General features: G+C 43.9%; 1 protein-coding gene across 3 annotated transcripts in view; it reads left to right on the top strand.

The window, feature by feature from the left end:
• The window catches only part of KLF12 (KLF transcription factor 12), a 239,365-nt gene that overhangs the window by 115,831 nt on the left and 100,477 nt on the right, over positions 1-23,057 (top strand). For all 3 annotated transcript variants that reach the window (XM_081198571.1, XM_081198569.1, XM_081198570.1), the window contains exon 3: positions 16,097-16,628. In XM_081198571.1, the coding sequence (XP_081054697.1) occupies positions 16,097-16,628 (532 nt within the window). The remainder of the gene's footprint in view (positions 1-16,096; positions 16,629-23,057) is intronic.

Below are 23,057 nucleotides of genomic sequence, written 5' to 3'. Positions count from 1 at the left end.
GTTGGCTTTGTTTACCGAGCCTCCTGTTGATACATGGAAAGCTATGTTTGGCTTGATCGGTCACAAGGTTTCGTTTTGTATTTTTTTTTGGAGGAGAGCTGCATTTTGATACAGTTCATCTTTCACTGTGAAAGTTTTGCATCACCATGTCTTGGAAGAAATGACTGTTTCTGTGTGTTCTATCCACCCAATTGTCCAACTTTTGTTAAATAGCGAAATAAATGAATGAATTACTTTTTGCAACTACGCGATACATTGGCACTGCGCAACAGATTTAATCGTCTCCATAACTCATTGTATCTGTCCTAGCAGTAGAGTGGATGTTGTTCTCATTTTTAAAAGGTGAGGTTGATTTCCACTGACAGTTGTGAGATTTATCCCTCGTATCTATTAAATCCCAGTGCATTTTCTATAGGAATGTATCTGGAGAGGGCAATGTTTATAGGTGTAAAGGAAAGTCTCGTGCATCATTACAGTAAATCACAAATTGTAACTGTCTTTTTTATCAAACAAGGAAGTCCTAGCACTAGAATATTGGTTATTTATGTTATTCCTTCAGGAAGTGATGTTATTTAAGGAGTTGTCTGCAGAACGGAATGCTTGCATATTTTATGATAGAAATTCTAGGAAGCATTATGCAGCACTTTTGAGAGCGAGCGCATGTATTTACATTTGATAAACAGATACATTATAAAATAAAAAAAACAGTGCTTGTAGTGGAGGCTTTATTCTAATTTAAAAGCTGACATGATTGCTTTACAAAGGAATGCTATGACAGGGAAGCCAGTGCATTCTTCAGCCAACAACAACATAAATACAGCTGATAAGCTTCAATAGTTCTCCAGAGGTGACAGAGACAAAATAGCGTAACCGGCTGTACATCTGCTTTACATACCAAAAGGAGGAGGGGGCGGGTTAAAAGGAACATGTGCAGAGCCAATACAACATCTGACATCTTTTCCTGCAGCTTCCAGCGGAGGTTTCACAACACCATGTTCCAACTTAATATACTAGATATGCCAGGGACCAGTCTCTTGTACCTTGGTATTCAAATGGCTTGGTTCCCAAACAGATCAGAAACCTGAACACCACAATCCCAGAAGTGAGTGTTCCAGTTTGTGAACGTTTTTGAGAAGCCAAATGTCCGACGTGGCTTCCGCGGCTTCCGGTTGAGTGCAGGAATCTCCTGCAGCCAATCAGAAGCCGTGCCTTGGTTTTCGAAGTGTTTTGGGAGTTGAATGGACTCCTGGAATGGATTAAATTCAAGAACCGAGATACCACTGTATTGCCCAAATTTACCGTGAGATATTTAAGTGCTGCACATCTGCCGTGCTTTCACAGGGGCCCAGACAAAGTGCAGAATCTTGGTGCTAGCTCCAGAAGTTGGCTTCCAGAGACTTTTCTTTTTCTATTAAATTTATTCACTCGCCTGCTCTATTTTATAAATAACCACCCAGTAACGTTGCTGTCTAGGTGGATTGCAGCACAAAACAATCCTAAAATATAATGATAAAAATTCCATCAGAGAGAATCACCAAACAGATAACTAACAAGCATGGCATCACATAGATTTTCTGAGTTCCTGAGCTGCCACGAGGAACCAGACCCACAGAGCAGGCCTCATCCAGTTGCAGGCTCATAAGGGTAAGTTTCTAGCTGTTGCAGCAGGGGTGGCGAACCTCTGGCATGGGGGCCAAGTGCAGCCTCTTTGTCTGGCCCCTGAGGACACACACACACACACTCCTGAGCTGTACTCTTTAGCTGCCTGCCTTGGAATGTGACCTTGGAATCTGATCAAGTCTCTTCCTTGCCTGGATGGAGGACACATGTGTGAGCATGGAGAAAGTAGTCTACTGCACACCAAGTAAAATTTCCTTTCATTGCTCTGCCTACCTCTGCCTCTGGCTGCATCCTCCACTGACCCAGGGCCCTGGGTAGTCATAGCTGGTGGTGGGAGTGGGGCTGCTGCTCACCCAACCTGTTTCCTGCACTGCTTCTTACTGGGAGGTAGAGGAGATGGGGGGAGGTTGGCAAGGTTTATGTGCACCCCACCAACCTTGCCACCCTCTCCCTCTAGGTAAGCTGCAGCAGGGTGATCTACTGGAGGTTACGTGAGTGGCACCATCCCATCAAAGCACCTGTCACTGCCTAGAACAGAGCTTTCCAAATGTTTCGTGCTGGCAACACGCTTTTTAGACATGCGGTCATTTCACGGCGTAGTGATTCGGTTTTTCTAGCAAACCAGAGGTTAAACTGAACCCTACGGATACAGATTGTGCTGTACTTTTCTACTGTTTTATTGTTGTTAGCCGCCCTGAGCCCGGCTTCGGCTGGGGAGGGCGGGATATAAATACAATTTATTACTATTATTATTATTATTATTGTGCAACACACCTACGCCCTGCAGCCCACATGCTAGCGTCTCGCGACACACAGTTTGGAAAGCTCTGGCCTCAGAAGTTTGCCCAGAAGGAGTTGTGGCTCTCAGGGTGAGAAAAGCTCCACACTCCAGTCCTACAGCTACAGTGATACTCTGATAAGAGTGAGTGTAAGTGTGCAAAAGAGCAAATAAATAATAGAAAGAATGCAAATAGAAACTATGCAAAAAATTCTTTTTTAAGCTAGAGTCATTATCAAGTCAGCATTTACTTATGCCTGTCACCACTTTTCACGAAGATCAAAAAGAACGCCATTGAAATAATTTCACTCAAAAGTAAAAAAAAGGCAAAGCAACACAGCATGAAAACTACCCTGTTAATTGACATCAACATCTTGATTTCTCCTAAATTTTACCCCAGCATAATTTGCATTCATCCAGGTTTGTATGGGTAACAGAATTGCAGGGTAACAGAATTGCAGGTGTTATCTGCCAAACATGACTGCTTGCTCCCCTTGGCAGAGGCAGAAGCAAGCAAAAGGGAGGCGAACACAAGCCTTCCCACGTAGTGAAACACTAGCTGAAGGTCTATGTGGGCTGGGCCCTTATCACTTATGTGTGCCACAGCCATGCCTCCCCACTGCCCTCACGTTCAGGATACAGAAGATGTTTGCTTTTCTGTTGCTGCTTGGGCAAGTGTAATTGAGCGTGTTGAGAAACTGATACTTTCCTCTTTGCCTTCTTAGGGTAAGGAAGTAAACATTAGGAGGTTTTTTTAAGCAACAGTATTCTCTGGTACAGAATACCAACACCTCTTTCTTTCTGCCTACTGCAGCCATTTTGTGCTAGCAGCCATGGCGTTTTTCTCAACATATGAGTACCAGAACCTCATTTTTATTTTATTTTTTACTGCCTCTCCCTCTTCATTCAGATGGCTGTTTTGGTATGCATTTTACTTCGTATTTTACTATTTAATTTCTAAGCTGCCCTGAAAAACACTTCCGCCAAAGGCCACCGTATCAGTTCTTTCAATAAATTAATTAACTAGAAGTACTTTAAAAGGCTTCTGCTATCAGCCAGTGTTTCCTACCCTATAATGGTTGCTGAAGGCTGCTGGAACATTGAAGCTACTGAGGCATTTGCACTCTGCTATAAATGATTTGCTGTTTCACCTACCCAAAGCCAAGCAAAGATGGTATATAATTCATCCGTCTCTGTGGGGAGAGGTAGAGCCCAGCAGCTGTCTATGCATGCTAGACCCTAAGCCAAGCCTGCCCCACATACTTCCTGAACATCAGGCCTTTAGGCTGGAGTCTGCTGATAACTACTGCCGCTTTGTTCATATTTAACCAGCGTCTTTTCTCTTTAAAGAAGCCGAGCAAACTAACGAGAGCCGCAAAGATGCATAAACAACAGCCCTTCAAATAGTGATGAATGTCCTCAGCCAGAGAGGTGGCTAAACCGGTGAGGAAGTGTGGGCAATTAATTGTTCTTCGGAAATCTGAAGCAATGAGCTATAAACCTGACCTATCACAGTCATGCCACCTGGGTTCAGGGAATATGTACCACACAGTATTGTCCCCAGAGGAGCCCCATATTGGAGTAATTTGAGACGATTTTGATGATGTGAGAGGAAGCAAACGCTGGTGTCCGCCCAACTTGAACACGTCCTTATTCGAGGTAGATTGAAAGGGGAATTCTTCAGTCGACTTGCTTATTTACCATTCACTGCAGGTGTATGAAATATGAGCTCGTCTGTTGAGGTGGAGGGAAAACATCCCCTTGACCTTGAAGGAGGGCCTCTGGGTCCCGGCAAGCATAATGCAAAATCAGTAGAACTGTTATGACCCATTAACTATCTTGGAAGTGTGTAGGATGTCTGGGCTGACATTGCCGTAGATGTAAAGGTCAAGCTAAAATGTCAGTGGAGCTGCTGCTGCAACATTATTTGTGACTCAGTTTAGCATGTACAGGGAGCAGGGCTGACTTTATTATATAATCATAGAGTGTTCCTAGCAAGGAGGATTCCCAGAATAAAGAGCAGCTTCTATCTTTAGCAGCACTGTTTCTTTTGACATGGTAGTACAGACTGTGACCACACAAATGTACACCCCATTCAACTGGAGCGCTTCCTCAGTAATATTTTTACTCTTTTTTCATATAGAAAATTACATTTGTTGCTCAACAATTATATTCAAATTCAACAAAACTAGTGGCTTGTCGCTCAACCAACATGGATGTTTCTAACCCAAATTACATACAACTGTGTTTTAAGGTTCCGTCTTCTCTAATTTTACCCTCTCTGACGTGTTTCTTAATATATTCTGTTGTTTCCTTCCTCCAAACTTTCTCATTCAGGAGATACAAGTGTCTCTTCCTTCCTCCTGATCAAGCAGATGAAGGGTTGACTCACTGGTCAATAATAATTTTTATTTTTATTTATTTATACCCCCCTCATCTGGCTGGGTTTCCCCAGCCACTCTGGGCGGCTTCCAACAAAATATTAAAATACAGTAGTCCAAACATTAAAAGCTTTCCTAAACAGGGCTGCCTTCAGATGTCTTCTAAAAGTCTGGCAGTTATTTTTCTCTTTTGACATCTGGTGGGAGGGCGTTCTGCAGGGCAGGTGCCACTACTGAGAAGGCCCTCTGCCTACCTCCCCGTAACTTGGCTTCTCGCAGTGAGGGAACTGCCAGAAGGCCCTCGGTGCTAGACCTCAGTGTCTGGGTAGAACGATGGGGGTGGAGATGCTCCTTCAGGTATACTGGACTGTTCAAACATCATCAATTGACTCCCTATTTTTTTATCACAATTAAGATTCTGTGATGTCAGAAACACCTATAGGACTCTAATAAGGCCTTAGAGTCCTCTCTTCCCTCATCTCTTAGAATATGCCATCAGGGTGGGAAAGGCAATTTCTGCACCAAAAGCAATCCTGAAACCACACTGAAGTGGACCTGACCGGGTTCATAGAAATTCAGAGCTATGTAATCTGAGGCTGGGTGTTCTCAGTGCTCCCCCCCCCCAGAAAAACAGGTGCCGGTACTCACCATGAAGTTGTTACAGAGTAAGGGCCACAGTTCTTAACAACAACCCCCTGGGAAAAAAGCACTGGGTGTTCTTATACAGAAAATATTATGTGTGGTCCAAGAGACATTAGCTTAGATTGTATGAGAAGCACCTATTCCTAACTGGTTAGATTCCTGTATGTTGCAGATTTTGATTATCATGGGGAAATTGTTGATCCTGCTATAGGTGAAAGTTTCCTGAGGTTTGCTTGAAGACCTGGGCTGACATACTAGGCACTGTCAACACAGCAGCAGAAACATCTCTGTACTGCCTGTGTAACAATTTTCCAGGGCAGTCTCCATCACCACCCTCCAAGAAAAGGGTGGATGTTATCTAGCCATCAGCAAAAGTGTTTCTCCACTTCCCTGAAGATTGAACGCACCCATGCTGTTTAGTGGGGATCAAAAGAAATGACTCATCATTCAAAATAGGGACTCTGCTCCTTTGGACTGACAAACACAGAGTCATCGCTTTTCTGTTCCCCTGGTTATGCATTTGCTGCTTCACTAACTTTTCCAAAAGCGAAATGGTGTTAAGCAAAAGAGATTATTCATTCCTCGTTGATTTAAATAAATACTGTCTGTACGAAGATGGTTCAGGTGGAGGAAAGGAGTTGACGTACTTCCAGAAAGCCTCCGTAACTGGAACACAGTTTGCATGTGTGCTTTTAAGTTCACAGTTTCTAGCATAGATGTCTTAAATTACTTCTCAAACAAGGTCAAATGGAAACCTGTTGTCCTGAAGGGGCCAAGCTGCATGTTGGTTTGCCTTTACACTTCATTAGGTATTTTCTATGCAAACAGAATTGACAGTTATGGATGTAGTTCAAAAACTCAGTACCTTGTAACTTCACTTCGGGTTCCACAGGTTGTTGTTCTGTGTGTACTTAACACCTTAAGGTTGTGATCCCATGGTGCTTTCTTGGAAGTATGGTCTCTTTAAAGAATTAAAGTTTAAAAGAATCACTGTACAGATAAACTCAGCCCCTGGCATCCCTCTGCCAGCCTTCTTACACAGAAGCAGACCTGGGAACCCCAATTGTGTATTTCCACCTGTCTGTTTCTGACGTTCTGGAAAACTGTGCTAAAGGCCTCCTTGACCCACTGGTGCATTCTAATTCTGAGTTACAGATAACCAGAACCGTGTGTGTGTGTGTGTGTGTGTGTGTGTGTGTGTGTGTGTTTATATTTGTTTGTGTCTGCTCATATATTTTTCTGCTGTAAAATAAGTTGAGTGAAAGCTTTTCTTTCTGGGGTCTTTTTCCTCCTTACTTGCTGATGGTGTTACCACAGGCTGTGGCAAGGAATACTTTCCTTCTTTAAACACACACACACACACACAAAATACAGTGATACCTCGGGTTACATATGCTTCAGGTTACATACATTTCAGGTTACAGACTCCGCTAATCCAGAAATATTACCTCGGGTTAAGAACTTTGCTTCAGGATGAGAACAGAAATCGTGCAGTGGCAGCGGGAACCCCCATTAGCTAAAGTGGTACCTCAGATTAAGAACAGTTTCAGGTTAAGAACAGACCTCCAGAACGAATTGCCGTATTTTTCGCCCTATAGGACGCACTGGCCCATAGGACGTACCTAGATTGGGGGGGGGGGAATAAAGGGGGAAAAAATTATTTCCCCCCCAGCTTGGGGCTGGGGGGGGGAAGCCCGGGCTTCTGCCGACCCCAACCCCCAGAACAGGCAGCTCTGGCAGCTTGCGCGGCTGGGAGAGGGGGAAGCCCGCCGCCAGCCTCCAAACCACGTCGGGAGACAGCGGGATGGCGCGCTGCGCCTCCCCGCTGTCCCCCGAGCTTGTGGGGCTGGCGGTGGGGCTCTCCAGGCTTCAGCGAAAGCCTGCATTCGCCCCATAGGACGCACACACATTTCCCCTTCATTTTTGGAGGGGGAAAAGTGCGTCCTATAGGGCGAAAAATACGGTAAGTACTTAACGTGAGGTACCACTGTATGTTTCTCTCCTTGAAGAGAGATGGTTTGCCAATCTCCATGTTCCAGCAACATCCAGGGTAGGCTATTGTAGTGTGTTGTACATGGCGGTTTTGGAAAACGTTTGGGAAAGGAAGCTAGCCCATGATGTGCAAGTGGGCTGTTAACTAGTCTCAACCCCTATGGGCAGGATCACAGTTTTATTGAAAGATTTGCACTAGCTGCTGGTATGGTTCCAGGCTCAGTTAAAAGCATTGGTCTTGTCTATAACACCCTCGACAATGTGGGCTGGAGCATCTTCATGATCCTATTCCTTCTGCATGAAGCTCCCTGCCAATTAATAGCTTCCTCAAAGGCCTTTCTCCCATCTTTGAAAGTGATATGGATGACACTGGAGAAAGGACATCTTCCGTACTGATACCGAAAATATGGAAGCCCCTCGGAACATATTTGCCTTGTACTTTCTTTGCTATCTTTTAGCAGCTAAGCGAAGTCCGTCCTGTTCTTTTCTACCCTTAATGGAATTTGAGGTCCTTTTCACTTGCCTTTTTATCTGGGTTATGTTGGCCTGAGTGTTTTTTTCTGCTGTTTTGATTTCCCGTTCCCTGGCGTTGCTTGTTTTTGTTCTGTTGCATCTTACTGTAGATTATGGTTTGGTTTGGTTTTTAAACGTAAGCTGTCCTGAGAGCGTCCTGTCAAAAAGCAGAGTATAAAATGCTATAAATAAGTCAGCGTCCAAGGACACCTTCACACACAGCCTGACCTGCATATCCTGCACGTGTCAAGGTGAAGGAACCAGTTCTCTAATTTGGGTCTGCTCTGTCATAGGGCGTTTAGTGTGAGCGGCAGCCTATACATGCACACTTCTGTCTGAGTAGGCCTTGTCAAGGCAATCTATCTCCCCTTTTTTGCAGATCAAATGTATGTGCAAATGTCCCAGTTCACCGAAAGGTCCTATGCATGTTTGAAGCTCATGCTTACAGCCCACCATGTGCATGATGCGAGATGGTGCAGTCATGTAACTTTAGGCCATCCTTTCTCAACCTTGAGTCCCCAGATGTTGTTGGACTACAACTCCCATCATTCCTACCCATCAGGGATGATGGGAGTTGTAGTTAAGAACATCCGGGAACTCAAGAAAGGCTGTGGACTTAATAATATCATGGGGAGTAGCGGGTGGGGCTGTCTTTAGATGACAATTACTCCTTCCTTCAAAATGTGGTATTATTCAGGGACCCCTTATCCATTCTGCTGAGTGGGGCCCTTTACCTCTGCCCCCCAAAGCCCTGCCCTGTGAGTGCACCGCTAATCTCGTTGTGAACTGGTTTAAAGGTGCTTCATCTGTGTATACATAAAAGGTTATTAGTAAGCACTGCTTCTCAGACGTCTCACAATCCATTTCCCTCTCATGGTATGTTTGGCTATGAAGCTTTTGTGTAGACAGTGAAGATGCTATTCATATTTCACAAGGCTTTGCATTTCTGACAGCACAGAATATTGCCTTCTTGTTGGGTAGCATTTGCAGGCTGGGCAGATTCCACGCACTTGTCATTTGGATCCATCCTGACAGCTTCCTGAAAACACTCTGAAAGACACCCTCGTTCCTGGGAGTTATGAATCACGGTTTGAAGTTATGGCCATTTCTGTGTTAAGGCTAATCGGGGAAGGATTTCTATTAATAATAAAGTCTAGCATCACTCATAACTTTCCAAGCGAGAGCCTTATTGAACTTAACGTGAACTTAAAGATCCTCTTCGAAGAGGAACCTTTGATAGGGTGGTTGCCACATTGATGTACACACCACACAGCATGCCTCACGTCCATTTCATAAGATATATTCCATGTCTCTGAAAAGCTATAGCGAGTGCTTTTATGCAGGGCATAACTGGTTTTGTCTTGCAGTGACAAATATGTCCCTTTGTGACCATCATTCATTTTTCAGGAATGAACTGAAGATGCAGTTTTGAATGTGTTGCTTTGAGTATTTCATCAATATTTGCCCCATCAACAGTGTTTTGTGGATTATGGTTCCACATGTAACAGACTCTGAAGGCAAAATTGAGTGCAAGATGAGTTTTGATTTATCTAGGCAGAGGCATTGTTAGGGGGGTATCCCAGCCTTTTTGTGGTAGTTCCAGGATTCCTGACCCCTCCTCTCATTTTTTTAAATTTTTTTTTTGGGGGGGGCTCGTAGCTAATGTTAGTTCTACTCAGAATATACGCTCACTGAGATTTATGGGCATGCTTAACCTGGGTCCAGTTGTTTTCAGTGAGTCTACTCTCAGCAGAATTTCATTGGAGACAACCCATATTTTATAGGGTGGCTGGGCATACTGCAAAATGAAGTGCTGGAGAAACCCAGCCATTCACCCCATAATTTCCAAGAGGCAACTGTACAAATATGCAGATTTCATGCAAATTTGGGTCATGAGCCTTCTGCCCCATGAGCCTTTTAAGTGCTTGTAAATTTCTTTCTGTACATTCCTGGGTGCAGCAAAATAAAGGGAAGAGAAAAAAGACTGAGGGGGTGTGTTGGAAGCCAAGAGTAAATTTCACAACAGGGGCTTAATTCTGCTACAAAGTGGATTTTTCTTGTGGTTTGTCTTAGCACTCTCATAGTGGAATCTTGCAGTATTGATTTATTGTTTGTTTTTGCTTCTGTTTTACTTTCCCTTATCTTAATATGAGTTGTCCAATATACCCCAACAGCTATTGTATTATGCAACGCTTTTGGAATGTGACACCCATTAATGATGCTATTTTTCTGGGGCCATTTTGAAATCAACCACAAACTTCCGTTCCAACCAGGACTTTAAAGGAGTCTGTTGGATGTCAACAGAAGCAGATTTTAAAAAGAGGAGGGTGAATAAGGGTTTTAAGAAAAGATGAAGGAGGGCTAAACTGCAGCCCTAGTTTTTAGACAATGAAACCATCCAAAATGCTGCTATATTGCGTTAAGGGTGCCTCTGTCAACCTGACATCCTTGAGATGTTTTGGACCACAACACAGGTTGACGAAGGCTGCACTGAGGAATCTTTTGCACAGCCAAATTTCATGGTCGTGCAAAACAGCCTGCCAACAGAAATTTCTTAAAGGGTTGGTTTGAAACTGTATTTATAATTTTGTGTTTCATAGAATCATAGAATCATAGAGTTGGAAGAGACCACAAGGGCCATCGAGTCCAACCCCCTGCCAAGCAGGAAACACCATCAGAGCACTCCTGACATATGGTTGTCAAGCCTCTGCTTAAAGACCTCCAAAGAAGGAGACTCTACCACACTCCTTGGCAGCAAATTCCACTGTCGAACAGCTCTTACTGTCAGGAAGTTCTTCCTAATGTTTAGGTGGAATCTTCTTTCTTGTAGTTTGGATCCATTGCTCCGTGTCCGCTTCTCTGGAGCAGCAGAAAACAACCTTTCTCCCTCCTCTATGTGACATCCTTTTATATATTTGAACATGGCTATCATATCACCCCTTAACCTCCTCTTCTCCAGGCTAAACATGCCCAGCTCCCTTAGCCGTTTCTCATAAGGCATCGTTTCCAGGCCTTTGACCATTTTGTTTGTTTTCGGGTCAAAAAGACCTCCCCTGTTGCACACCTGTTAGTTCTCCTGCACAGAGCAATGGTCCTCTTTTTTCTTTGCCCTCATTATCCCAGCCCCCTCAAGTGTCCCGATTAAATTGAAACATCATGAATTGACAGAAGCCGCCCAATCCCAAATGCCCCAATATGTTATCCTCTTCTGACGTTGTCCTCATCTTCCATTTAATGTGATCTACCCACATGATGTATCACAATGCTACATGTGAAACGATGCCATCATGGAGACCTGTAAACAAAATAACATCTTATGCCACAGTGAATCAGATTAGATAAGAATTTAAGATAAGAGCTGTGCTGGATCAGGCCAAAGGTTGCTCTAGACCGGGGTCCTTTTACTGCTAGCCTACAGTTTCATGTGAATGAGTATTGGTCTAGTTGACAACGTTCAGAAGTTCCCAAACTGCTCCTGCTGCTGCTGTGCTGGCGAGGAAACAAACCAGAAGCTGGCTTTGTGCAAACCACGTTTCCCTCACATAAGCTGCAGTCAGGAAGCCAAGCAAACTTTCTTTAGGGTGTGGGATTTTATGTCTCTGGTGCCAGAGCAACTTTCTCACCAGTCTTTACTCGGTGAGGTGGCATTCGCTGTTCTGCTTCAGGCACTGTGCAAAAGCTGACCCTCCAAGCGTCCCTATTTTCCAGGGACAGGCCCAGATTTATGGAAGCTGTCTTAGCTTCTGATCTGATCCCAGAATGTCCCGCTTTTCCTTAGGATGTCCCTATTTTCATCAGAGAAATGTTGGAGGGTATGGAGTTATGCAAACAACAACAACCCTCCACTGAGCCAAGGAGATAAGTAACTATACAACCTTTAGAAGACGTCTGATGGCAACCTTGTACAGTGGTACCTCGGGTTACAGACACTTCAGGTTACAGACTCCGCTAACCCAGAAATAGTACCTCGGGTAAAGAACTTTGCTTCAGGATGAGAACAGAAATCGCGCAATGGCAGCGGGAGGCCCCATTAGCTAAAGTGGTACCTCAGGTTAAGAACAGTTTCAGGTTAAGAACGGACCTCCAGAATGAATTAAGTTCTTAACCCGAGGTACCACTGTATTGGGAAGTTGTTTTTTTATGTTTAATGTTTTATTATGATTTTATATATGCTGGAAGCTGCCCAGAGTGATTTGGGCAACCCAGTCAGATGGGTGGGGTATAAATAATAAAATTATTATTAGAATAGGAGGGTTTGCAAAAGCAGCCCAGTTGGTTAGAGCATGGTGCTGATAATGTCAAAGTTGCATTTTCTATCCCTGCTTATTTCTGCCTTGCCAGGGATTGGATTAGATGATCCTAAGGGTACCTTCTAAGTCTACAATTCTGTGATTCTATGATTATGGAATAGGACACCCCTATTTCCATTGGAGAAGTGTCGGAGGGTGTGTAAAAGCATCACAGCATGGCTCCCTCGATCTTTCCAGAGGAGTTAGAGAGGCCCACAAGCACCAGAGTCTCATAAGCAGGTGGATATTCCCAGAAAGTATCAAGTGAATAGACCTGCAGGCAGCCATAGCATCGTATCAAAGTGAGGCTTGCTTTCTCCGCCTTTCCTCGCCGCTCTCCTTTGAAAATAATCATATCATATCTCATTGGGTCATAAAGAACTTGATTTATTGAAGCCAATTCATGAGACACTAAATCATTTCAATAAAAACAGCTGCATTTCACAGCTTTCGGTTTTATCCCATTAAAATTTCAAGTCTATAATATGCAATTATGTGTATAACTCAAAGTAAAGATATTATTTTCGGGGGGGAAGGAAGTATAAATTTCTCCCCCTTAATTTGTAATATATTCAGGCTTGACAGTACTAATTTGCACTGCAAAGTAATTTGGGCATAAGAAGCATATGTCAACATGAGGAGTAGCTGCAGTTTTGTCTCTGGAGGATCACTTAAATCTGTCTTGTTACAGATATACTGTAGTTGATTTGCTCGTCTTAATTTTTGACCCAATAATGATAATTTATGAAATTCAGATCCTTCTTTTTCTTCTTCTTCTGAGAATTTGCAATACTTGGGAGGGTAGAAAAGGCAGGAAATGTGCCTTATAATTAATTTCTGTTCATAGGACTATTTAGTGAAAGCAGAGCCACCCAATGTCATGTTGTGCGATGCAGGTACATGCTACCCAAATTAAAGATGTGAAAATAGCACTCCATCATAATTTATATGGAATAATGAGATTGATTTGCAGGGGGGGGTGTCCAGAAAGTGCATCTGGATTCTGAATTAAGGTTGGAATCAAGGCCTTGAGTCTTGCTCAATCTGAACAGAGGCTGTAGGACATAAAACAAAGACATAAACATGTTACAGACCCTATTTTGGCCATAATAGTTCAGGCTAGGTTGCTCCTATATGTTGTGGCCAGTTATCCATTGCCAAAAAAGAGGATTTGCAACATTCCCCACTCAAAAAAGTGGGGAGGACATCATTTTGCATCAAATTTGTTTACAGTGGTACCTCGGGTTACATACGCTTCAGGTTACATATGCTTCAGGTTACACAGTACACTAAGCCAGAAATAGTGCTTCAGGTTAAGAACTTTGCTTCAGTATAAGAACAGAAATCGGGCTCCGGCGGCGTGGCAGCAGCAGGAGGCCCCATTAGCTAATGTGGTGTCTCAGGTTAAGAACAGTTTCAGGTTAAGAACGGACCTGCGGAACGAATTAAGTACTTAACCCGAGGTACCACTGTATGGTAAATTATATGTATAGACACACATTTAGAAATAATTGCTATGCTTTAACTATTTAAAGCATAGAATGCTATAGACACTAGATGACTTGTGCGCTTGCTCAGACTAAGTGCCAATAGTTGTTGTTGGGCCACTCCAAGACCTCCCACTTTTTATGGTTCCTTATCTGCAAACCAGACTTGGACTAGATGGCCCTCAAAGAGAGGACACCTTCAAAGAGAAGACTGTGATAGAGAAGATAGCCAACGTGGTGTTCCCAGATGCTGTTGGGAGTCTGTTGTCATCATCCCAGAACATTGGGCTGATGGGAGTAGGACTCCAACAGAATCTGGAGTTCTCCAGATTGAGCATCATTCGACCACACTGTAAACCCTCAATTCCATTTCATCAGAAATGATGATGAGATGGTGATGAGATTGGAAGTGTATACACACACAGGCAAGGATGCTTTTATCATACCACCTACAACCCTTGAAAATCTATGATCCCCAGTCTCTAGTCTAGACGCACAGTTATTTGCAACTGGGGGCAGCTCTGTTCATTTCATGTTTGGCAACAATGCTGGGGGTTCGAAGTCTAGCTTGTATTTATCTTCACATCATCTCTAGAGCTTTGTGTAGGCTTGGGTTATGGAGAGAATCTAAACCTTTGAGGTTTATGTGGGCTGTGATTTCAGCCTTAATGTGCTTATCGCTCCTGAAAATCTGGCCCCAAATTCCTCCCAGAACGCCTTACAAACTTGCAGAAACACTTGCAACTAGAGTTGACGTTCACCATCTGCAATGTTGAGAAGGGAGTCTGACCTCCCACTGAATATGAGGATGTGATTCAGCTTGGAACATGATGTACAGATATGGGTAAAAGTGAAATGAATCAACTGTTTAAATAGGGGGTAAGGAAGGATACAAGAGACTTCTGAGTAAATACGAGTTGGGTGTTAGCAATGCAGCAACAGAAACAGCTTCACCTTAAAAACAGCTCACATCTGCAGCGAGGTGGTACAAGAAAACATCTCTGCTGATGTTCTGAGACTTCTCTGTAAAAAAAAAAGTTGTTGACGAAGATGTTCACAATGGCTTAATTAATTTGAAATATTCAAATATGATTAATTCACATGAATGATTGTTCCTCAGAACTTTCTGGTAATGTTTGGATAATGACATTGTGTTGTAATGAGATTCTATTGTAATGAAGAACAAGCAGAGTGGAGAAATAAACTAGTGACAAGCTAAGGGCTGATGTGCCCATGCGCCACCAGTGGAAAATGTGAGATGGAGCTCACCTAGTTCAGAGATGGAAATGCAACAGTTTTCGACTTGCAAACAGGGCTGATTTATGATATTTCTATGCTCCTTTTCATTCAAATGAATCGCAAAGCAGCTTATAAACAATACACAGCAATAACTTAATGGAGCGTAATAAAACATCACAAATACAATACAGATCATAGAATAATTATCAAATCATCAGTAAAACAGTTACAATCTATAAAGCACTATTATTCACTAAACAAATAAGCTAAACAATACAATTACAACAAAAGTCAGTAAGAAGGGACTTAGGTAAACAAGTATCTGACGTTTAGAAGACATTTGAAGGCAGCCCTCTTTAGGGAAGTTTTTAATGTCTGATGTTTTAATGTATTTTTTATCTTTGTTGGAAGCCTCCCAGATGGGCGGGGTATAAATATGTTGTTGTTGTTGTTGTTGTTGTTGTTGTTGTTGTTGTTGTTGTTGTTGTTATATATTTCATCTGTTCCCTCCCCCTCACCACTGTGGTACCCTCCTTGTAAACAGAGACAGCATTAGCGAATACAGGCACCCCATTTGGGGGGGGGGTAACTTCTATAGTTACCCTTCATACCCTGATAGCTTGAAGGCAGATCCAGAGGAAGAAAAAAAAATTACTAGAGCAGCAAGAGAATGGTACTCAGCCCAGCTCAGAAGCATTCTGGGAAAATGAGAGTGGTGGGTAGCTGTAGTCTCTTGTTGAGTACTCAGGGGGTCTCTTGTTGATTCCCCCGGGAGGGCTGCAAGTGTTCCCTGCCTGAAACTCTGGAAAGCTTTTGCCAGCCAATGTAGAGCTGGATGAATCAATGATTTGACTCAGTCTAAGGCAGCTTCCCATGTCCTTATGTTCATTTCAGAGTGCCACTAGTGCACCTCCTTAATAGAAAAGCTGAAAATAAAAAATAAAAAGAGGCAGTGACTGACATGATCCCCAGTGAACCCTTTATCAGGACCTGACGTTGGGCCTCTTTGAAGCAGCCGCCCTTTCCTTGCCTGCTTGCCCTTCATTTCAATGATGATGCTTAAAATAAACATACACACTGTTATCATCCGAGTGTTTGGGGGTTTTTTTGGCTCCTAGATGGTAATGGCCTGTTTCCCTTTCCTTCCTTCCACAGTCTCCAAACTCTCACAGTTACCCAGATATGGAAGCTGTACCCCTTTTGCTGAACAGCATGAAGGCAGATCCAGAAGAAGACTCCTTGTCCACAGACCATTTCCAAACGCAAACTGAGCCAGTGGACTTGTCGATAAACAAGGCCCGGTCATCCCCCATCGCTGCTTCGTCTTCGCCTATGTCCATCACCGCCTCGGCATCGTCTCCTTCTTCCACTTCAACATCCTCTAGTCGGCCAGCTTCATCACCCACAGTAATAACGTCCGTCTCCTCAGCGTCTTCTGCACCGTCAGTATTAACGCCAGGCCCGCTCGTGGCATCAGGTGTTGGAGGGCAGCAGTTTTTGCACATAATCCACCCAGTACCCCCGTCCAGCCCCATGAACCTACAGACCAACAAAATGAGTCACGTACATCGCATCCCAGTCGTGGTGCAGTCGGTACCCGTGGTCTACACAGCGGTGAGATCACCAGGGAATGTGAACAACACTATCGTAGTACCGCTACTGGAGGATGGGAGAAGTCATGTCAAAGGTACGGTGCCCATCCCCACTCACCCCAGGCGTGAAATGTACTTGGATTTTAAGAAGGGTGAAGCCCAGACTAGCTGATGCTACTATTAGAACACCCAATCGTTTTGCAAGCCTCCGGGAGCTTTTCCTTCCTATCTTGCATGTGGAAATGTAAGACTGGAGACAAACACTTGTTAACTGGAGAAGCATGGGAAAATATCACATATTAAGCCAGAGGGCTAGCATGATAGAGTGTCTACAGGGCAACTGCTAATAATAATAATAATAATAATAATAATAATAATAATAATAATAATAATAATAATAATAATTTATTATTTATACCCCACCCATCTGGCAGGGCTTCCCCAGCCACTCTGGGCGGCTTCCAACCAAATATTAAAATACAGTAGTGGGGAGACTCCAAATTAAATTCTACCATTGCGCTGGGAACCATCCAGCTCAACCGAAGATCTGCTGGATCCTAACCCCACTCATCCCAGCAGATCATGCCACAGGATTGCTCCCTCAGTGTCTGTGTATTTAGCAGAATCCCAGAAAGGGACATAGGCTGGCCACCAGATTATTAATCTGGATAATACAGGCTTCCTGATCAGACTGCCTACTACATGTGTACAGCTGTACCATATATAAGCTCCTCTTTCTGATGTTGCACCAAATATGTGGACACGGGCGGTAAAGAGTTGGTGGCTTGTGGATGTTGGGGGTGGGATTAGTATGGGCTTCCATATGTCTGGATTTTCTCAAACGTTATCGGGAGGCAGAAGTTTGGCAAGTAAACCAAAAAACTTCAACAACTTTCGCCGTGTCCTGCAAACGTCAGTGGCAGTGATCTTCTTCCCCGCTCCTCTATTCATACAAGTAGGGTGCATTTGTGTGTGTGTGTGTGTGTGTGTGTGTGTGAATAGTCCCAATTTGTTTGTGAAATGGAAGATGTCACAGCCAGTCATCTTGTGCTTTCCTCCCTCCCTGAGGAAGTCACCAGTAATATAGAGTCAATAGTGGAGTAGGAGAGCTGGAAATGATACCCAATCTATTTCACATCTGGCAACCAATGTGCCCCTTTTGTTTCAGACAGTACATGGGTAGACAAGTATAAAATGTCGGGGACACAATCTTTTCACAGCCCTCTAGCGTATTCCAGTGTTAACTCTGGAAGTGTATATTCAATTCTCACCAAACTAAGCCTCCTGGAGCTTTAAGAATGTGATGCTGGCAATGATGGAGTCAGCGAGCCAGGCATTGTTGCGCCTCTGGATGCTCTAGAACAGGGCTGTCCAACAGGTTGATTGCAATCTACTGGTCCATCGTGGGGTGTTCCTGGTTGATCTTTGGACCCCACCAAAATGCCCCCCCCAAAGCTCAACAACTTCCTAAAAAAGCTCTCAACAACTCTGACAATGGGTAGATCACTGCCAGTTTTTTTAAATACTGTGAGTAGATTTCAGACCCTTGGAAGTTGGATGCCCCTGCTCTAGAACATAAGAAGACCCTTGCCGGATCAATCCAGCCATTCCAACACCGTATTCTCATAGTGGCCAACCAGATATTCCCATGGGAAACGCACAAGCACGACCTGAAAGCAAGAGCACTCTCATCACTTGTGATTCCCTGTAACTGATATTCAGATGCATATACACGCCCTCTGACAGGGGAGGTAGAACAGAGCCATTGTGGCTTGTGGCCATTCATCGCCTCACCCTTCCAGGAATTTGCCTAATCCTCCTTTTAAGCTTTTCACTTTGGTGGCCATCCCCACCTGTGATAGAGGACCACCCATGATAGACAAACACACTCTCCTAGCCATGTATTGTGAACTGCTGGCTTCTTGACAACACCTCCCCCCCCCTTTTTTTGGAATCCCAGGCAGCTGCAAAACTGGGAGATTCATCAAGCCCTTAGTGCAACACTATATGTGACTTGGAGGGTTGCATTCAATGTGTCTGGTCAGAAGTTTTGCAGGCTTGCACTACAATTCCCACTATATCCAGCACCACGTGCAAGCTCAAGGATTGAGAGTAAGCAATAGCCCTCCAGGTTTGGATAGGGATGACGGTTGTGTTCACGCTGCGGCATAAAGAAATGGTTCATATAGCAGTGGAACCCAGCTAGTATTCTGCGTGCTGGTTGCACCAAACATCTGCTCGAACTAAGAGGAAAATCTCACACTGGATTTGGCTCTGGTCTTAGCGAGCTTTAAGGATGTGATAACAAAACAGTTTATTAGACATAAAGGTAAAGGGATCCCTGATCATTAGGTCCAGTCGTGACCGACTCTGGGGTTGCGGCGCTCATCTGGCTTTATTGGCCGAGGGAGCCGGCGTACAGCTTCCGGGTCATGTGGCCAGCATGACTAAGCCGCTTCTGGCGAACCAGAGCAGCACACAGAAACGCCGTTTATTAATTTATTATCAGCCAAGTGATCCTAAGCTAGTACAGCTTGATACTGTTCCATCCGCAACTTGAATTGCATTTGATTTCAGAAGAAATGGATTTTAAGGAGATTTCTTTAGCTAATTAAAGAGAATAGTTACATAAAGGACCAAAGGACAAAGATGCTCTGGTGAGAAAGACCTGTGTGACTGGCCCTGCCTACACCATTCCACTATTTAGATGCTACTTGAAATTAGGAGGGCTACACCTCAGGGAAGATGGCAGGTGAGAGACTTTATCCAGCAAACCAGTGCTCCATAAAATCAGCATGTTCATATACGGTTTTATCTGGGCCAGATTTTTTTTCAGGGTAACATTTTTTTCCTTATTGCTGTATTGTCTGAGCAGAAGAGACTCCACAAAAATTTCTTTTCACCATTCCCTTGTCTGGTTCTGTATGTGAGATTCCTCCTGGCTGCATGGCCTTGCTTTTGCAAAACAGAAATAAGAAATCATTCTAGAAAATCACCTTTTGATAGTTAGCCTGTTTATTCACAGGGGGGAACCAAATAGTCACGAGCTTTGTAAAGCAGGGTGAATGTCACTTATTTTCTACTTATTTTGTGTTGTGTAGGCTCCTATGATGTAATTAATGGGCCCGCCTGCTAGTTTGTTATGAATAAAAAATCATTTTCAGTTAGAGCTTAATAATTATTTCACTATTAATATGCTTCTTCTTAATTGTATTTCACTATTAATATACTTCTTCTTAATTGTATTTCAGTTCAACGATTACTTTGATAAAATACATATTTTGTTATGTGCAAATGGCTTTAGATACCTATTAGGTCCATAAATTACCATATAGCATATATTCAACACAAAAAACAGTGACAATTTGTTGTTGACAAAGGACAGCTGGACATACGAAGGGCCCCATTACCTTCAGTAGCTTAGGGCAGTGTTTCCCAACCTTTTTTGGGCAAAGGCACACTTGTTTGATGAAAAAAATCTCGAGGCACACCACCATTACAGCCCCGTGACGTCAGCGCGCAGCGTCACGCCGGGAGGGACGCACAAAAGTGTAAGTTTCAATTTTTTCCCCTCCCCCTTGCCGGGGAACCTCCAAGCTTTGGGGGTGGGGGGGGAGGAGGCAGCAAAGCGAGGCAGGAAGGAGAGCGCGGCTTGGCTGGGTGAGCTTTGGCAGGGGCAGGGAATGAGAGCCGCGAGGCGGGCGCTGCGGACGGAGGCGCTGCCTGCCGAGCTCACAGGCAGCCAGGCAGGCAGACGGCAAGAGCCCCGCGCTGGGCGGCCTCTCCTCGCCGCTGCCGCCCCGCCTCTCGCCGCCCGACTCCCTCCAGGCAACATCTCGCGGCACACTAGTGTGCCGCGGAACAGTGGTTGGGAAACACTGGCTTAGGGCCTCATCAAACCTAAATCCAGCCCTGTAGAGAAGATAGATGTCCCCTCCCAGAATAAAGACCTGAGATACTAGCAGAACATAACATACTTTGTTGTCCCTAGCAGTATATAAAGAGGCAGCTCTTTTAACGATATTTACAGTAGATTTTTTTGATTTTTTAAAAAATCAGTGTTACGTTTCATTGAGGGATGTTGTAGCAGCAGTGAAGCCTTTGGCACCTATTGGCTGAAATGGTGTGATGTCATAGAATGTTTAGAAAGGTGGACTGCTGAGGAAAGTGTGATTTAAGGTCCAGCTTTGTGGGCTGAAGTTAATGGTAGTTTGGTTGGGTGCAAGAATGGAGGAGTCAAGGTCACTTTTAGATATGTAGAAGTGTCTTGTCTAGAAACCTGGGCTCAGAAAAAGCTATGTCCTGCTGTTGTTCAAATCTGTAATTGCTTTTCTTTCCCCCGGCTTTGTTTTATGTTGGATGGTGAATCAGTTATATATTAGATACTTGATGTGATTTAGGTCTTAACACTCTTGAGAATTCGATTTCCTGTAAATGGGGTGTGAGTTCTACAGTGTTCAATTTAAAATGAAAAAGGTCTAACGTTTTTGCTGTGGAAAAACAACATCACACCATCCTCATAGATGTGTATCTGAGTTATACGTAGGTAGGTTTCTGCAGATGTCCATAGCCTCTATTAATCCTGCATGCCCCTGGCAAATTATTTTGCTCGTGAAATTACTATAAATAATGACTTTGATTGGACAGAGTAATTAATAGCCTATGGTAGATTAGCAACGAAACGCATGTATAGGAGCTAACCCCACCTTCTCCCATCGCACAAGAGCACACAGTTAACTGCTTAAACCGCACAGTCCCATAAAATCTCAATAAAGCCTGAAAAACTGTGGAGTATGTGTAATCTTGCTATAAATTGCAATAAAAATTACCCTGTAGACTCTATATTATGATCATTAAGTTCATGGATGCTGCTGCTGTGTACATAAAGTTTTATGGAATAAATCGACCAGTTTTGCTGCCCCTATCAGAAAGCAAGCTGTTTTTGATTTAAAAGTTGATTGGTGTTCTCAGAGCATTTTTCCAAGAGCGCAAACCATTTGTAATGGCCTTTAGTGGAAAGCGGGTTGGGCGCTGGGGTGAGGAGGCCTTGTATATCTGCCCTGCATTGAGAGTACTTTATTATGAGGCCTAGGAGAAGTTACATGTTTTCTGCAAAACGCACATTCACACAGCTGCTCTGTGTACATTAAATAAACCTCTGCACAATGTCTAACCTCACTGGGCTTCATTTGGACTATATTACATCTCCCTGTATTTGTTTGAAATGCTAAGCAGTACATTTAATTTTGTACCTTTTTTCCTGCATCACTTCTCTGCCCAACAGCGGGATGATGCTTTCATTCTCCAGGAACTATGTGGTTTGTTCCAAAATCCTGTTGTTGAGATACTGGTAGACTATTATTTTCTGCTACACCAGTGGGATTATAATTTATCACCTCCAGAAAACACTCTTCTCCCCTTCCCTCCTCCTCTCACATTCTTATTATTACAGTCATACCTCGGGTTAAAGTAGCTTCAGTTTGAGCATTTTCGGGTTGCGCTCTGCGGTGACCCGGAAGTAACGGAATGGGTTACTTCCGGGTTCCACCGCTCATGCATGCACAGACACTCAAAATAACGTCACACACATGCGCAGAAGTGGCGAATCGTGGCACGCGCAGACATGGGTTGCATTCTGCTCAGGATGCGAATGGGGCTCCGGAACGGATCCCGTTCGCATCCAGAGGTGGTGTTGTTGTTTAGTCGTTTAGTCGTGTCCAACTCTTCGTGACCCCATGGACCAGAGCACGCCAGGCACTCCTGTCTTCCACTGTCTCCCGCAGTTTGGTCAGACTCATGTTTGTAGCTTCGAGAACACTGTCCAACCATCTCGTCCTCTGTCGTCCCCTTCTCCTTGTGCCCTCCATCTTTCCCAACATCAGGGTCTTTTCCAGGGAGTCTTCTCTTCTCATGAGGTGGCCTTAAGAATGGATGTGTTTGATCTTCTTGCAGTCCATGGGACTCTCAAGAGTCTCCTCCAGCACCATAATTCAAAAGCATCAATCCAGAGGTACCACTGTATTATTATTATTAATACACCACCCATCTGGCTGGGTTTTCCCAGCCTGGCTTTAGTAAAAGCTTTCTGATTTGTTAAACCACAGTGTGCTGTGACATCCAAACTAGAAAACTGTGGTTTAAACACTGCCTGCAAACCAGGATCAGATCTGCTCAGGCTTGAGAGGCCTAGCACAGCATTAATCACCTTTTCCTGACAATAAATGGGCAGAGAAAACAGCTAGCCAGAGGAAGCCAGCATTCTCAGATGCTGCCAGCAGTCACAGAGGAATTCTAGAAGTATCACCAATGCCCAGAAAGTATGGTTCTGTCTGGCAGACTGAGCAAAGAACATTGCAAGCAATGTTAGCTGAGGGTGTGTGTGTGTGTGTGTGTGTGTGTGTGTGTGTGAGAGAGAGAGAGAGAGAGAGAGAGAGAGAGAGAGAGAGCGTGCGCAGCATGCCTCCAGTTTTAATCCAGAAAAAAGACTACTTTCCAGGTATCAAAAACTCTGGGAACCAGCAATT

The sequence above is a fragment of the Podarcis bocagei genome, assembly GCF_964188305.1.
Source record: "Podarcis bocagei genome assembly, chromosome: 6".
Classification (NCBI taxonomy): Eukaryota; Metazoa; Chordata; class Lepidosauria; order Squamata; family Lacertidae; genus Podarcis; species Podarcis bocagei.
This window is presented reverse-complemented; position numbering and strand designations above follow the sequence as displayed.